Raw genomic sequence first — 18,708 nt, forward strand, 5'->3', positions numbered from 1 at the left:
TAATTCAGCGATCGACCGGGATTCGAACCCAGGATCCGAGGATCCCAAGCCGGCACCCTAACCGCTAAGCCAACACCAGGCTCCACCAACAGCAGAGTGTAAGGCCAAAACAGTTGAAGGCCAAGAGCAATGCTCTTCCCTCTATTTTACCTCATCCCCAAGCAAAAAAACCAACAAGGTTTCACTAAAAGCAGTTGAAAACTTAATGGTGATGCATACATCTCAAAATAAAAAGCCATACCTCTCTTTCCCGCTCTTCCAGCTTCCCTGAGTTCCGTTGGCAAAGTCCCACTACATCCTTCAGTGTAGATTCCACATTAATGAGGCTCTGGCCTGGTAAAATGGAGTGAGGTACTTGTGTTATCTACATAACCAACAACAACACCATCAAGGGGTGATTTCAGCTACAACCGATCAATGGTCAATACTGATAACAGTATCATGTGGACACAGATTCTGATGCTGAATCACAAATGTGTACAATTGTTTAATAAATATGAAAAATTGTTTTTATTTTATATTTATTATTGTGGATCAAATGCTTGCATTTATTTTACCAATAGTTACAGCCAACGAGCACCGGTGGGTGTGGGAGTATTGGTTGTGGGAGGAGCGTTATTATAGTGTTGGAGTGGCAGTTATTCCCGAAGTTTGCAAATGCACAAAGCTTTCAAAAATCATGTCTGAGCTAACGCAGATAAGATTAAACATGACGTTTTACAACTGCTCAAATATCTACTGTAAATTTTATCGAATTTCACAACTTAGTCTACAACTTAACCATATGGCTTTATTATTAGCTTGCACATTATTTCACAGACCAGTTATACTAATAGCTGTTGAAGCAAAGTTGGCAAACATTGGTGTGTGAAGTAATGTCAAAAGTTAATGATAAAAGAATATGATTCTGATGTTCTATGAAGTTGAATAAGCATTGATTTAGCACATAAAGGATGCGTCTAAATGATAGACTATGATTACATGGTGTGCATTACACAGTCATGATAGGCTCGTGGATAGTTTGTGGGATGTGAAATGTGATCAGCACCAGATGAAAAGGCAAAATGACACTGATGTGGATATTTTTGTACTAAAACAACAGATATGAAAATGTAAGATGTATTTTAAAATGTTAGCATATCTGTGATCTCATCTGATAATACAGTCCACACCTACCTCTGCCTGTGCGCTCTTGTGCAACTCAACTCGATCACTTCCCTCCCTTAACTCCCCTCCTCCTCCCCCCCCACCCCCCCCCCCCCATGGCCAAGCTCACTCACACAACTCTGCATCTACTGTACCCAAACGCCTCCCCATGCCTACACCTTGCTCACGTAGCTCAGCCTCTCCCGCAACTCCGCCACCCCTGCACTTGACCTTGGTCACGCAACTCTGTCCTGTACCCCACGCCTGAGCACACACACATCCTCACTCCCGCTCGCTCACATCCCCACCCCACCTGCGCTCGCACACACCCTCTTCCAGGCCTAAACTTGCTGACACCCTCAACACGAGTTGCCTTTGCTCCCACCCTAACCTCTGCCTGCACTCACTCTCATCCTAATCCCTGCCTGCACATACCACACCCTTAGCACTGCCATTCTCCTCTTCAGACCCCTCCATAAATGAAACCCACTTTTATCGACACACCTTTTACACTCCATTACCTCCTGCAAAGTAGCTATCCATCCCCTCTATCTATCTGTTATAATCTTCAGGTATACCATTTCTACAAACAAACTTCCTACAGCAAAGAAAACCCTATGTCTCCAGTCTCCACTATCACAGACACTGGCCACATCAAACTTGTATCACACTGTACTTGATCTTCCTCAACTCTCCTTGTTCCCAAAATTGACTATCGACTAGTGTCACAACCATCTTTACAGTACCTTTCTTTATCTGCTTTGCTCACTGACTAATCCAACCCCAGAAAAGATAAATGTACCATGTCACTCGTCACTAAAATGACAGGACCTCAAAACACACACTTAATAAAATCAACATAATTATCTGCTTATCTGCTACTAATACTACTGGAATCTGAATCGGTATCGAATACTGTACACCACACTTTGCACAAAATCACAACAGATACTTAAGCATAATAACAACAACATTGCTTCTGCCGTAAGGAGCACTGAATTCACCATCCCGGGGTGTGTTCTGTTCACAAGCAGCTTGCTAGCGCTTGCCAAGCCAGCGATACAATACACAGCACAGTGTCTATACTACTTTGGGAAGCTCATGCACAACCAATTGTTATGAATACATCCTCAATAGTCTTGTCGAAAATAAAAACAATAAAAAACGCTGACTTGCCTGGTGAATCTTCGACAGAGCCTTGAGCATTTACATACGTTTTCAAGTCCCTCTTAAGTACCTAGAAAGTATAAAAAACAGGCACAACACCATAAACTTCAAACTCCAAATGCTAAAAAGCAGATGAAAAGACTAAAGTCACACAGACAAGGAATTGAGCGGAAATAAATGTGGCATCACAAATATATATATATATACACATATATATATATATATATATATATACACATACACATACACACACACACACACACACACACACACACACACACACACACACACACACACACACACACACACACACACACACACACACACACACACACACACACACACACACACACCAAAACATAAGGAACACCTGCTTGTTCCATGAAATAGACTGATCAGGCGAATCCAGGTGTGAAAGCTATGATCCCTGATTGATTGCACCTGTTAAATCCACTTCAATCAGTGTAGATGACAGGTAGGAGACAGGTTAAAGAAGGATTTTAAAGCCTTGAGACAATTGAGACATGGATAGTGTATGTGTGCCATTCAGAGGGTGAATGGGCAAGACAAAATATTTAAGTGCCTTTGAACTGAGTATGGTAGTCGGTGCCAGGCGCACTGGTTTGAGTGTGTCAAAAACTGCAACGCTGCTGGGTTTTTCACGCTCAATACTATCCCGTGTGTATCAAGAATGGACCACCACCCAAAGGACATCCAACCAACGGCAGGCCAATGGTCGAAAACAGCTCTGATAAAAGAGGCCAAAGGAGGCCGACACAAATTGTGCAGAGCAACAGACGGGCTACAGTTAGTCAATTGACAATCCAATACAACTTTGGTGCCGAAAGACCCATAAAAGATTACACAACTCATCGCAACTTGACACGAATGGGGCATGGCAGCCAATGACCAGAGTTCCACTTTTTTCAGCAAAAACCAAGAACCTGCGGTTGTAGAGGGCTAAGGATGAAAACACTGGACACTGGAGGATTGGAAAGACATTGCCTGGTCTGATGAATACCGGTTCCTGCTGTTAAACGCTGATGGGAGGACTCGGGTATGAAGAAAACCACACGAGTACATGCATCCATCATGCCGTGTGTCATCCTTACAGGAGGTGGTGTGATGGTGTGGGGTGTTTTCATGGCACACATTGGGCCCCTTGATAAAAGTGGAGCAACGTTTGAATGCCACAAGATATCTGAACATCATTGCCAATCAGATGCATCCCTTCCTGGCAGCAGTGTATCCATCGGCAAATGGATTTCTAATGCCCCATGCCACAAGGCTAGGATTATCCAGGAATGCTTCCACGAACATGACAGTGAATTCAGCTTACTGCAGTGGCCTGCCCAGTCACCAGATCTCAATCCAATTCAGCATCTGTGGGATGAGATGGAATGAGCTATTCGGAGAAGAGGTCCACTACCAGCCAACTTGACACAACTGTGGGAAGGATTGGAGTCAACATGGGCCAACACCCCAGTGGAACGCTTTCAACACTTTCTAGAGTCCATGCCCTGCTGAATTGAGGCTGTTCTGAGGGCAAAAGGGGGTGCAACTCGATATTAGGAAGGTGTTCCTAATGTTTTGCACACTGAGTGTATATACAGTATATTACACAAAGCAAATATGAGTACTGAACATGCAAACATACATAGTGTTCTCGAAAAGCAGATACAAGGGAAACATTGGATTCATCAAAAACTATGGAGTAGTCACAAAAACAATAGAGGACGAGGTTGAAAATAAAACAGACACACCTGGACAGACCCATTATTTTAACAAAAGCATCATTTTATGTTTTTGTTTTATTTTTGAGCATCTTGTAAAGAACATCAGCAAACAGTCATGTTGAAGCAACAGATTAAATTTAAAAATGAAGCCAATTATCTCAAAGATTCTGACCAAGATGGTGCATGTGGTTAGCACAATACTAAAGTACCTTCAAAATAACAGTGAATGCTCCTTTGGCATCTCCCTTTTTCTCCAACAAGTAGGACACAGCATCAAGTACACTGCAGCACTCTACAATCTGCACAAGGCAGGGTGAGAAATTCAGCTCCAGCTGTTGTAATAACCTAACAATCATACAAAGAGTGAAAAGCGACCATACAACTACATGAATATGATTTTCAGATATCTACTGTATGTTACAAAACGATAGCAGACACCAGCCAATAATGTAATCAACTTCCGAACGAGTGGCTTTAACTTTAAGAACCTACTGCTTCTTTAAAGCCAGGCCTCAACTATTTTCACCTTAATGTGAGGTTGGCCGGGGAATGTTTTTGGCAAACGTCTTTAATGATCGGGCTGGCCAGGACTGACGTCTGACACAAACTGAAAGTGAATGAATTTTCAATTTGTTCCAGGATGCCGGACATAACTCACTTATTTGCGAAATACACCGTGGGATCATTACCATCCAACAAAAGAGTGCTTGCAGACGGGTCGTCTAGCTTCACACCTTTCCAATGGATGGCAGACACATTGATACATCATCCTGCATGTGAAACACCAGGATGACAGATTAAAGCTGGGTCATGATTCGATCACAGGCTAGATTATTCAATGGTGATCGTATACGTCTCAAATATCCAGCCAGCCCCCCAAAAAATTGTTTTATTAATCGCACCCATTGTTTGCCTTTCGAATCGAAGGAAATGGTTCAGTTTGCCTTTTTAATATGAAATAGACAAAGCCTAGAAATGAACGGAACCCTCTGCATTTACCTTTTAGAACCAATTAGAATTACCCTTTAGAAGCCTCTATAACTACACTTTGGAACGCTTTTGAATTAAACGTGGTGGGTTACAAAGGTTCTTCATTTTTAACGGATGGATGGACGGAAGGAAGGAAGGACATAGCCAAATATTTAAGTGGCTTCACCGCTTAAAAATAAAAAAAAAAGAAGAGAACGAAAAGTACTATTCTTGACAATGACTAGCATGAACAATAAACGTGTACAATGTACCTAATACCAAAACACCCACACAGACAGACACTGAATTCTTCAAATAAGGAAATATAAAGCTGAGCCAACCACAATTGAACTGTGCATTACTCCACAAATTTTGCAACAAAGATCAAAAGATCAGACTTTGTCTCAGGTGATGACATTTCATCTGTGACCCATTTCATAAAAACCCCATATGGCAAAAAAAAGACTTGAAGGGAGAGGGCATTGCATTTGGGTCCATTTGTTTGTCTGGTTTTTTTTGGTTTGTTTCTTTGTCTGTTTGGTTGAAATCCCTTCCGTGGTTCACAAGTTATCGCGGTAACGAAAATCTGCTACAGACGCACGCACAGCTGAATGGACAACCCAAAAACAATGCTTCCAAAGCCTTCAGCTACAGGGGAATTATAACTCTCAACTTTGCCATTTAAAAATATGTCTTTGCAATATGTTGGTATGTTAATCCATTACAGAAAATCAATTTTTTTATACATCCATCCTTTTGCTCCACCCTGTGGAATACAGTTATGTATATGAGAATTTAATTTAATTTTATTTGGCCATTGAGAGAAGGCAACTAATATTATTGAAAGTTGACCTAAACACTGTAAGTTTAATGGTAATAAGAGTCAGTACAAATAAAGAATGTATTTGCACAAACTATACCTATAAATCAAAAAAAAGTCATCTGCTTTAGAAGCAACTTTTCCACAAAGTTTAAATGATATTCATATGTATGTTTCTTAAATGTGTGTTTCCATACAATGCACAGGTCAACTCTGCCCATATAGTCAACTTTCCACGAAAATGAGGTATTTTAGCATTTTCTTTTTCTTGCAAAGCCATATTTTAACTCTGGCCTGTAATTTATAAATGAATTGATAATTTATTACTTGCTTTAACGTCAGTCCTGACCAACCAGTTTGTGAAATAATTGGGCGAAAAACCTTCCCTGGCTGAACCTACAAGTAGGTGGGGATCATTGAGAATTAAATAAATAATGGTAATACAGTAGTAGTATTGGGGATATACTTAAGCATCAAATCTTTTTATTTATTTTTATGAATCCCTCGAACTACTTGCGGGAAATTTGCGATCTCAAAATTTAAAGAACTCAATACAAAATGCGTTTAGGATGGTTAGAGCTAAAATGCCTTTGATAGCTGATTCTGAAAGTTTGTCAAAGCTATCCCGAGTTCAAGTTGAAAAACCTTTAGCAGTGACAATATATGGGCCTCACGAAACATCATTAAAAAAAAAAAAAGCATACAAATGTAAGAACCTTGCACAAACCATAGTGCAAAAAAAATGGGCCTGGTACACTATTTAACAGGGGCCATAACCCTAAAACGTGCCTGGTGTTGGCTTAACGGTTAAGGTGGGTGGCTTAGGGTCTCAGGGTCTTGAGTTTGAGCCTCTGTCATGCCGGTGAAATAACATCAGCCGGGTTGACTCAGACTGTCATCCTTCCGAGGCCGGAAAAATGAGTACCACCTTACTGCGTTAATAAGCCATTCTGAGTATCCTGCGTTGGAGTGGTGACTCGTCCAGAATAGTACTCCTTAGCCAATGAAACTGCCTCAGCAGATCCTATGCACTTCACGGCATGAAAGGAATGGTTGTTATAACCCTAAAACCACAGAGTTTGGGAGTGAAATTATTTGTTGTAACATTTTTAGGAATTTCTTTCATCAACATATGAGATTCTAATCTGGGGAACTTTTGCATAGTTATGTGTGTTGGCATGGAATTTCTGACTGAGCTCAGCCCGGCCAGATTCATTTTCTGCAAATTAATACACGAACACTAAGGAACATTAATGCAAAAAGTTTTGTTACTCAACTTTTTCTAAAATCAATGTATAAAGTTATCCAGTTAAATTGAATGCAATTTAGCAAGCTTTTACTCCTAATGCTTTCCCTTGCAGATTTTCACATACACTATACAAAGGTGGTTCAATTTTTATGAATTGAGACCTTTATTAAAAGCAGTCATTCGTGCAGAAAAAAATATTGAGGGAATCTTTTATAGACATGTTTGTAAACAATACCTATAATCATGCATTTCCTGTTCTAATACATGTGTTGTTAATGGAAATGGCAGCGAGTGAGGTAAAGGGCTGGGAACAAAAAATAATGATATTGTTGCGGTTTTGTGAATAAAGGATGACCCCCCTCGTAGGTAGTTGCACCACAACATGTAGCCTCGCTTTAGTTCAGTTATTTCTTTGTAAATGTAAGCGTAGTCTCCTTTCCTGTGTTAGTTTGCGTTGAGCAGGCCAGTGAGTTAGGTGTTCTTTTGGGCTGGAATGCCACTGCCACGTGCTAGGCCTGGAACAAGTCTGGCAAGGCCGAAGGGAGGAGCTGCAGGGAGTGGCCGGTAAGAAGCGAGCAGCCAATCGGAGCTCGAGGGGAGTGGCTCACAACGGCGGCGAGAGGAGGGGCTTGGAACATTCGGGTAGGACCGGGGAGGGGCTATATAAAACCCTGCCCCGAGCCCCCCGCATCAGGGTCGCCCAGCCCCTGAGTCAGAGTCGGTCAGTCGCCCCGGGAGAGAGTTGGTTCGTGGTTGGTTAATGGTGATTTGAGCAGAGGAAAGAAACATTGTCGCAGCAGGAGTAAAGTGCCTTGTTTGTTATAGTCGCTGTACACGAACTCTCCCCGTGCCCTGCGCTCTCTGCTGCTGCCTGTATTAATCGCAGTGTGAAGACAACCCATTCCGGGACACAGACGCGCGATCTCCTTGCCTGCGCACCCAGCACACGTGCCATGAACAACCGAGGGCCACGCCGGGCGAGCTGTCTGGAGTGAACGACGCCAGGACGCGTTTGGGTGCGTGAACTTGTTCTTCCTCCTTTTCCCTGCGTGAGTGAGTGGGCCCTTTGTCTGGAGATAAGTTAAGACTGTTAAGCATCTGCTCTGTGTCCCTTCCCTTTATCCGGATCATTGTACATTGTAAATAAACCTGTTCTTCCTTCTATTTGATTGTCCCCGTCAGTTCCATCTATTGGCTGAGCATCGCACGAATAAAACCGCTCGAATTGGGTTCAATAAAAGTAATGGCACGAGTCATGTGATACGCAAACCGCTCGGGCGTATTCGATTAGCGTGGCTTGTGCAAGGTCCGGTCCCCGTTTTCGTGGCAGCGTGGGTACCGAAGGTACGTGTGGAGTCGACCCGATACCCTTTCCCACGCTCGCTCCGGGAGTGGCAACTCGGCCTCGTGGACTCAAAGACCCGAGGGGGAAAAGGGGTTTAACCCCCCCCTCTGTACCTCGACGGGCTTCGAGAGATCCGCAACAATATTTTCATCCAATGAAAACAAAATATGTTGAAATTTATAAACAATTAGATGCACATTATGGTGGCAATTACCTGTCATGGGAAAATGTGTTAAGAGTGCTTCGGAGGCAAGAGTTTTTGGTGAACGAGGCAGGGAATTATGTCCTGTACTGGCAATGTGCGTGGCCTAAATATAATTATACACTGAAGGCCTATCTATTCAAGGTTCAACTCTAATGAATCAAGTCTGTGTCCAAAGCTAGCGAAGGAGGGCACCTTGAAAAGTAATGGAAGTATTGTTTTTGTACTATATGAAGGCTTAGTTATGAGAATACAGTAAATAGTTTAAATCAAATTTTATCCACCGTCATATATTCCCTGTTGTTTGAAGGTCTAAATAACTCAACATCACCTCTTAAGATCCCACAGTGAAATTCCAAAAAACATCTTTCCAGTAAAGAATTCTGCTTTGCTGCCTTTACCTGGATGGCCTCTTCAAGGTAGTACATATCACAGGACTTCAGAAATGGGAGGACAGCAGTTGGTCTCTCATTACTGAGCAACTCCAGGTAAGTCTTTGCCACCACTGGCCCTTCGCCAATGTTACGGACACCTTGCCCAGAGCCCCTGCAAGCATGACAGCCTTCAGACTCCGCAATACAGCAAAATCAACCGAATTCAGACCTCATTTTGTGAACTGTCAAGCCCATATGTTTTGCTTGAAATACAATCAAAGCCTCTTCCATTATTCAATGTCAGAATATCAAGTTTCACCATACTTGTCATGCAGTCTTTCCTCTGGAGATGTGTGCAAAGCTAAAAATTAGCATCGGGCTTGGTTTATTCTGTGCATTTGTTCTCAGAGTCGCAAATTGTAACAATCAAGGTTGACTAAGCAACTACACAAAACAGGGCTTACAAGGGCTCCAGCAGGCTTTCCAGGAAGTGAAGAAGCAGTTGTGGTGAACTCTAGGGATAAATGAGCCATGAGGTAACATAAATTAGTCTATTTTGCAGGCAGGTTATTGAAATGAACAAAAACAAAATATGTAACATCAATACAAACAGCAACCTCCGAGGCTGTAGCAGTGTAGCAATCAATAAATTATAGTGATATAACTGGTCAAAAACAAAAACAAAATGCTTAAACATGGTAACTAGTGATCTAATACCCACTAAACAGACAGAACCAATCATTCCTGGGGTTAAACAAGAATGACTGCACTCTGGTCACAACCTGCAACAAAATCCGGTAACGGGCCGATTGGGAAACACGCATTTAAAGCACTTTTAAAAGATGAACAGCGCAATTGGGAAACACATATTGAATGCGTTACAACAAGATTAACTCGACACCTCTCATCCATCTCACCCTCTGCCACAGTTGCATCAGAATGAGCTGATTTGTCACATGGTCACGGTTTGTTTAACCCCAATATGGGGCCGTTCAAAAATGATGTAACGCTATTACTTTTAGGTCGGAGTTTACCGTGCATGCTGACGGGCTTGATTAAACCTTATGAATAATTTTTATTTGTCATACGATTAGATTTTTCAGGGTCCCTCATCATGAGTAACACTCGACCCAAACAAACCAATGAAAATCTGACAACAAATCTGGGCAATGTACAACCAGCAGAGGCCTATCTATAGGCCTGATGTCTTAGGCCCAACAGAAAAACAAGATGGCAGTCAAATTATTCTGTCTGGGTGTCATGGTGGGTGGAGTTCAGCAACAAATGTCCAGCAGCTGTCCGACCAATGCGTGCACATTTCAAAAATAGACCCCAAAGAAGAACCACAGCAACAACTGCAACAACAACCACATGGAGCTCTAGTAGACCTGCGACAATAGCATTTCAAGGCCTCCTTCAGAATACTGTGGTGCAAGTTTGTGGATAATTTTGAAATCCTTTAAGGCCCTCAGTGTTAGCTTAGTCAGAGTTAGTTATTGCAAAAATTATATAGAAGCTCAACACAAACTTCATATGGGAGGAAGGAGGGGAGATTAAGGAAGGTGTGTGTGTGTTGTTGATTGTTATCTCCATAATTGGGGTTTCAGAAGGAGGAACTAAGTCCTCCAGGGACCCAAAGAATCTGTGCATGTATATTTGTGCATGTATACGAGTGCATGAAAGTTGCTGTTGTTGGCTGCTATCTCCACACGTGGGTGGGATCGAACGGAGTCCTCCCAGGTTTCAAAGTATCCACCTCTGTTTTTTGGAAAGTGGTCACAATTCATGGACCAGGCTGTGAAGTTTTCTAGTTCTCAGAGTTTTGTTCTGATGGCTCTTTTCAGGATTGTCATTGAGCCCCACACAGCTTCCAGCTGTAGTTCGTTTGTAGTAATGTTCCCAGGGATGTTTTTTAATATCTCCATCAGGTTCTTTTTTCTCATTCCCATTTACTCCAGGTATCACTTGTACAATTTTGGTGCTCTTCAGTTTCCAAGATCTTTTCACTTCATTTTTGAGATCTTAGTATTTGGTCATTTTCTTGATATCCACGTTTAGGCCAGAATCGCTGGGTACTGAAACCTCAATTAGCAATGACATTTTTTCTTTTTTGTACCTCAGTACTACGAGGGGCAGTCAATAAGTAACCTTAAAATATTTTTCACAACTTGTTTATTGTATGTACAGTCACGTGAAAAAGTAAGTACACCCCATGTAAAGTTTTGACTTTTTCAACATATTTCAACATACAGCTATTTGATCTTCATTTCAACAATATTGATAGATAAAGGTGATATAATATAACAAATATCATGAAACATTAGCATTTTGTAGTCCATTGTATAATTTAAATAAACATAAATGCAAATTTCGCATGTGGAAAAAGTAAGTACACCCTTGGCTCTAATAGGTGGTATTGCCCCCTTTGGCAGAAACAACCTCAAGTAGGTGTTTCTTATAACTGTCTACCAGTCTCTGACATCGACTGGGAGAAATTTTTGCCCACTCCTCCATGCAGAATTCTTTCAGCTGTGCGATGTTTGAGGGGTTTCTTGCATGCACAGCTCGTTTCAAATCCCCCCACAACATCTCGATGGGATTTAGATCTGGGCTTTGACTTGGCCATTCCAGAACCCTCCATTTCTTTCTTTTCAGCCATTCCTTGGTGGATTTACTGGTATGCTTAGGGTCATTGTCATGTTGCAAGGTCCACCTTCGGTTGAGCTTCAACTTTCCGACAGATGGCCTCACATTATCCTTAAGCACCCTCTGGTACAATGAAGAATTCATAGTGGATTCTATGATGGTGAGCTGCCCAGGCACTGATGCAGCAAAACTGCCCCAAACCATAATATTTCCACCACCATGCTTTACAGTTGGTATCAGGTTCTTGTGGTCAAATGCTGTCTTTGGTTATCGCCAAACATGTCTTCTGGTACTGTGGCCAAATAGCTCTACCTTTGACTCGTCTGTCCAGAGCACATTGTTCCAGAAGTGCTCGTCTTTGCCGAGGTGTTCATTGGCAAACTTTAGTGTTGCCCTGATGTTCTTTCTGGACAGCAAAGGTTTCCTCCTGGTAAACCTCCCATGTAGATAAAATTTGTGCAGCCTCTTTCTAATGGTAGACTCATGCACTTTGACATCAACAGTGGCAAGAGCTACCTGTAGGTCCCGTGATGACATTCTGGGGTTCTTAGAGACTTCTTTCAGCATCTTACGGTCTGCTCTCGGGCTGAACTTGCTGGGGCGGCCTGGCCTGAACAAGTTGGCAGTTGTTTGGAATCTTCTCCACTTGTAAATGATCTTCCGTACAGTCGAATGATTGATTTCAAATTGTTTGGAGATCTTTTTAAATCCCTTCCCAGACTCATAGGCATGTTTAACCTTCTTTCTGAAGGCCTCAGAGCTCTTTTGATCTAGGCATGGTGACGCTGCACATTTCACAACAAAGAGCAAACCAAACTAAATGTCTGAGGTTTAAATAAGACAGGTTCCTCCAAGATCCTCTCTAACGATGTTCTAATCATTTGCACCTGAGCTGGTGCACCTGATTCAAATTTTAGGTATTTGAAGTAGTGATAAATGTAGGGGTGTTCAGTCGTCCCTCGCTATATCGCGGTTCACTTTTCGCGGCTTCGGTACATCGCGGGTTTTTCTCGCTAGTATATGTAAAATTATATCGCGGATTTTTCGCTATATCGCGGGATTTTGCGGTATAAATGTATTTTTATATACTATTATTTTAAATATTTTTGTGGTAAAATAAGCATTTTCTAGCCTAAAAAATTAAAAAACGTAAAAAAATAAGAAAAATACAGTAATTAAAACATATTACAAGAAATAAAATACTGTGCATAGTGTACAGTAGAAGAGTAGACAAAGAGACAAAGAGTCGTGCGTATGGAAAACGCAGATGCGGCAGCTTCCACTTGCGCTAGTTACCCACGTAATGGGTAACTGTAATGCTCTTTCTGGCTGTGCAGTACATTCATCATCGTCATCACCTTCATCGTCATCAGTACTGCACAGCTAATTCATCATCATCTTCATCACGCAAGTTGTAGTATTGAAGAGCCGGGGCTCTTGCTTGATACGGACGAAATGACGGGCAAGACACAAACTCGTCCGAGAAGATATTTATTCTCAAAACCAACTCGGGAACACTGAAAAGCCCGTTTATCGGGCTGCATTATAAAGCACAACCAGAAACCGAAACCGAAAGCCACGCCTCTCAAGCGTGGCGTGCTTCGGTGGTCACATGATCAACAGGTGTAGCTGATTATACCCGCACGCGCGGCACGCTTTGGTGGTCACGTGACCAGCCACTCTTGCACCGCGGATCCCCGCCGGTTACGTCACCGGCTGGAGCAAGGAGATTCTGATGCTGGTCTTGCTTGGGGGACCCATGGGTCGCTACAGTATCTTCAATGGTGAGTACCCATTAGAATTTTATATGTTGTTAAAATTACGTATGTTTAAGAGTGTAAAAAGTGTTTAAGAGTATAGGAAGTGTTTATAAGAGTATGGGAAAGGTTAATAAGAGTATGAGAAAGGTTAATAAGAGTGTGGGAAAGGTTAATAAGAGTGTGGGAAAGGTTAATAAGAGTGTGGGGAGGGTCATAAAGCTTTAAAATATATATAAATAAGAAAATAAAAATATGGTCGCTACTTCGCGGATTTTCGTCTATCGCAGGGGGTTCTGGAACGTAACCCCCGCGATAAACGAGGGATCACTGTACTTACTTTTTCCACATGCGAAATTTGCATTTATGTTTATTTAAATTATATAATGGACTACAAAATGTAAATGTTTCATGATATTCGTTCTATTATATCACCTTTATCTATCAATATTGTTGAAATGAAGATCAAATAGCTGTATGTTGAAATATGTTGAAAAAGTCAAAACTTTACATGGGGTGTACTTACTTTTTCACGTGACTGTACGTGTGTAACAACTGTTATTTTTTAACATAATCTCTATTGCGTTTAATGCATTTTTTCCAGCGCTTTACTAAGGCCTCAATTCCTCTAGAAAAAAAAAAAATCTTGGCTGCTTGCATAGCCATTCGTGCACCACATCATGGACCTCTTCGTTGGATCGGAAAGTGGTTCCACCAAGCACCTCTTTAAGTGGCCCAGAGATGTGGTAATCCGAAGGGGCGAGGTCTGGCGAGTAGGGTGGATGAGGAGGACACTTAAAATGCAGGTCCTCGATTGATGCATCTGTAGCGCGGGCAGAAATGGGGCCGAACATTGTCATGCTGCAGCAAAACACCGGTAGTGAGTAGTCCATGACGTTTTGATTTGATTGCTGGTTTCAGATGATTTTTAAGGAGGTCGCAGTATGATGCACTGATGACTGTGGTACCTCTGGGCATGTAATGCTCTACAAGTGGGCCTCGGCTATCCCAGAAGAGCATCAGCATCACTTTTCCAGCGGACGGCTGTGTGCGGAATTATTTGGGTTTTGGTAAGTTGAATGGCGCCACTCTTTGCTTGCCCTCTTCATTTCTGGCTGAAAGTAGTGGACCCAGCTTTCATTCCCAGTCACTACGCGCTGTAAGAAAGCGTCGCCTTCTGCTTCGTAACGTCGCAGGAGTTCTTCACATGCGTCCACTCACCGTTCTTTCAGTTCGAGTGTGAGTTGTCTCGGCACCCACCTTGCAGACAGTTTGCAGAACTCCAGCACGTTGTGAATGATATGGTGTGCTGAACCATGGCTAATGTACCATTCTGAGACCACTTCATCCAGTGTAATGCGACGGTTTTCCCTTAGCACGTGCTCAACTCCTGCAACCATTTCTGGTGTGTCGGCTGTGTGAGGCCGGCCCGAGCGAGCAGCGTCTGCCACACTGGACACTCCACTTTTAAACTTCCTGTCCCATTAATACACCTGCTGCAGCGATAAACATGCGTCACTATATTGCATCTTCATTCTATGATGGATTTCACTGCGATTCACCCCCTCACTTCCCAAGAAACAGATGACAGAACGTTGCTCCTCCCTGGTGCACGCTTCTAAGGGAGCCGCCATCTTGGAACTGCTCTACTGACGTCATACGCTCAATGTTGCCAGATATAAAAGACAAAACATGACTCTTACCCAAATATATAACATATGTCATCTACAACTACACACATTGACGTCTCTTCAAAGCTGTCCCCGCGCGCACGCTTTCGAAGTTAAGTAATTTTTCACAATTGTGTTTTTGTCGAATCTGTATCTTTCTTTCGGTGTATGTACCTATTGGGGTGACTTTAATAGGTTTCTCGGTGTTGGTTTTTCATACCTGTGTACAGAATCGTCGTTTTTTTCGTATCGTGTATTCTGAGGCCTAGTGTAGTGCTAGTAGGCTACCATGTCAGCCCTTGGTTTGAGGCTTTTTTTTTTGTCTCAGCGGTTCTTCGATCACGCTGCAAATTACTTTCGGTCTCTGTTTTTCACGGTCTTTTCACCCCATACTTCCTTGTTTTAAAATCTCAAAAAAAAAAACCCCAAAAAATATTTTCCTTCCCTGTTCTTATCCGTTTGTTCATTCTTATTTGTTCGTTCGTTCTTCGACCACGTTGTTCGTGATCACGGTTAAAAAATGTTTCATCTGTCCCCTGAAGAACTTAATTTTGTCATATTCTATAACACCTTTTTCTTCTTCTTCTATAAAAGGATGCTTTCGACTTGCTCACCAAATCTATTCATTCCAAAAAAAAATTCCATCTCTTACAGTGCATCTTTCATTCATTCCCTAAACTCTCCAGAACTCCACCCATCCTTCAGCGTCCTCAAATGTATTTTTGACTCGAATGTCTCAAGAAACTCATTTTGCAATAAATGTTCGTTTCCCATTAATCATACACTTTTCAAAATCCAATCTCACCCCTTCCCTCCAAATCTTCCCCATCACCCATCTCTTTCAAATCTTCCCCCTTGCCCCTCCCCCCCAAATCTTCCCCATCACCCATCCCTTTCAAATCTCCCCCCCTGCCCCTTCCTTCCTAAACTCCCCCCACTCCCCTCCCCTCCGAGACTCTCCCTCACTCCTCCCCTCCTAGACTCCCCTCTCACCCCTCCTCCTCAAAGCGTCCTCCCCGCTTCTTCCCCCTTTCACCTTCTTCTCCCTCAACCTTCTGCCTCACTCTTCCCCTCTTCAAATAACACCTCACTGCGCCTCACCCAATCACCATCAAACCTTTTGTCTGCCCCATTCTTCCCTTTCTCCAAGCTATTCTGTAATCTCTGACACACCTTCAACAGCTCTCCCTACCTCTTCCTCCTCTTCCACATCTTACCCTACCGCTCCCCCCCCCCCCCCCCTGTTCTGTATCCGATGCTCCCCCTTCCTCTTCCTTAACAGTATGGACCTCAAACATCCGGGGCCTTCGCTCAAACTTAACTGATCTCTCCATACAGGTTGCTTCTGACAAACCAGACGTGATCTGCTTAACAGAAACTTTCCTCCTTCATGATGTCTCTGATTCCTTGGTATCTTTCCCAGGTTACTCCCTCCTCCGGTATGATAGACATGAGCCTCGTCCTGGAGGTGGGGTTGCTATCTTTATAAAAAAACTCTCTTCCTCACTCGCCGTGCACTGCCCTCTCTCCACCTCACCCCCAGGAATACCTTTGGCTACGGCTTCCCCTTTGCTCCCACCTTTTGTTCATATGTGTGTTGTACCGTCCACCAAACAGTGATGACTCCATCTACATCTCGCTGTCTGATAATATGGACCAACTTCGATCTACCCATCCCAACTCTCTCTTCCTCATATGTGGTGATTTCAACTGTCACCATGTCAGTTGGCTGGGGGTGGGTACCTCTCTCACCAGCCATGGCTCTTCAGCAAAGGACTTCTGTGACTCACTGGGACTGACACAATCTGTCAATTTCCCAACCCGGATCTCAGTCAACGGAGCATCTTCTCTTCTGGACTTGGTTATGACTAACTTCCCTGAAAATGTCTGCTGCTCTTCTTCTGCTCCAATCGGCTCTTCTGATCATGTGCTTGTTAAAGTGGACATCTCTCTGACCATTCTCAGAGAGCCTCCTCAGCGTCGACGAGTCTGGCATTTCACTCAGGCCAACTGGCACGGTCTTCAAGCAGCCATCAATCATCTGGACTGGTCTCCCATCTCTACTGCCTCTGACGTCAACTCATCCTGGGAATTCTTCCAAAGTAAATTGCTCTCTCTCATGCACAGATTTATCCCATCTCGTCTTCAGTTGTCATACCCTTCCTCCCGTCCATGGTACACGGCATCTTGTGGTGAGGCTATTGCCCAGAAACAACTTGCTTTCGTCTCCTGGAAAGCAAATCCAACAGAAGGAAATCTCATTTCCTTTCACAAAGCCCGAAACAAGTGTGTGTCCACCCTCAGGAGAGCCAGGAAACAATATCTCTCCGTTCTCAGGACCGAACTCTCTTATCTGTCTCCCTCTTCCAAATCCTGGTGGCATCTGGTCAAATCTGTTTCTGGTGTTCGTTCCCCCTCCATCCCCTCCCTCACCTCAAATGGCCACACGGCTGACTCCGCACGTGAAAAAGCTGAATGCCTCAACTCTGTGTTTGCCTCTAAATCTTGTGTCCCAAACCCATCCCTCTCTGTACCCACCGTACCCAGTCGTACCCAGCTGCTCCTGGACTCTGTCCTTTCCTCCTGACAAGGTGGAAAAGTTTCTGTCAACCCTCGACTCTGATTCTGCAACTGGACCTGACGGCATCAGCCCACGGGTCCTAAAATCATGTTCTTCCGCTCTTTCACTCCCTCTCTCTGTTCTCTTCACCCTCTCTTTTGCTCAAGGTCATCTTCCATCTGCTTGGAAATCTGCCAACATCACCGCTTTGCACAAAAAAGGTGCAAAAACAGATCCCAGCAACTACAGACCAATCAGCCTTCTCCCAATTATCAGCAAAGTCATGGAATCCATCATTGCTTCAGATATGAAATCTTTCCTCTTCTCCAATTGCTTGATCTCTGATCATCAATTTGGTTTCAGACCTGGACACTCCACTCTGGACATGCTGCTTCTGCTTTCTCAACAATGGATGGAGGTCCTCAATGCCAAACAGGAAATTAGAGCAGTCTCCCTTGACATATCACGTGCCTTCGATACGGTCTGGCACCCCGCTCTGCTCACCAAACTCTCCTCTTTTGGTATCCATGGAAATCTCCACGCATGGCTGGCGGACTTCCTCTCTAGTCGTAGTCAACGTGTGGCCCTGAATGGGTTTATCTCATCTCCTCTTCCTGTTCAGGCTGGAGTTCCCCAAGGCAGTGTTCTGGGCCCTGTGCTTTTTCTGGTCTTCATCAATGATCTCTCTGACTCTCTTGAAAATCCTCTCTATCTCTTTGCTGACGACTCTACTCTCTGTCGCTCCATTCTTCATCCCTCAGATCGGCAGTCTGCAGCCTCCTCACTCTCTGCAGACCTTGACAAAATCACAGACTGGGCAAAGAAGTGGAACATGTCTTTCAATCCTAACAAATCTCACACTCTTACGATGTCTCTCCGAAAAGACCGACTGGACAACCCTCCCATCCACTTTCTGAATAATCCTCTCCAAGAAGTTCTGTCACTCAAGCTTTTGGGTCTCACTATTTGCCATGATCTTTCCTGGGAAAACCACATTTCAAATCTGGCCTCCAAAGCCAGTCGCCGACTGGGCATCCTCCGTCGTGCGAAGTCCTTCCTTGGCACAC

At 43.4% G+C, this 18,708-nt stretch overlaps 1 protein-coding gene across 4 annotated transcripts in view; it reads right to left on the reverse strand.

The window, feature by feature from the left end:
• VPS8 (VPS8 subunit of CORVET complex) overlaps positions 1-18,708 on the reverse strand; it is a 162,893-nt gene that overhangs the window by 41,797 nt on the left and 102,388 nt on the right. For all 4 annotated transcript variants that reach the window (XM_078779782.1, XM_078779777.1, XM_078779774.1 and 1 more), the window contains 5 exons: positions 9,473-9,522; positions 9,036-9,180; positions 4,259-4,348; positions 2,323-2,383; positions 242-333 (listed from right to left, as the gene is read on the reverse strand). In XM_078779782.1, coding sequence (XP_078635908.1) covers positions 242-333; positions 2,323-2,383; positions 4,259-4,348; positions 9,036-9,180; positions 9,473-9,522 — 438 coding nt within the window. The remainder of the gene's footprint in view (positions 1-241; positions 334-2,322; positions 2,384-4,258; positions 4,349-9,035; positions 9,181-9,472; positions 9,523-18,708) is intronic.

The sequence above is a fragment of the Myxine glutinosa genome, chromosome 1 (assembly GCF_964187855.1).
Source record: "Myxine glutinosa chromosome 1, kmMyxGlut1.1, whole genome shotgun sequence".
Lineage (NCBI taxonomy): Eukaryota > Metazoa > Chordata > Myxini > Myxiniformes > Myxinidae > Myxine > Myxine glutinosa.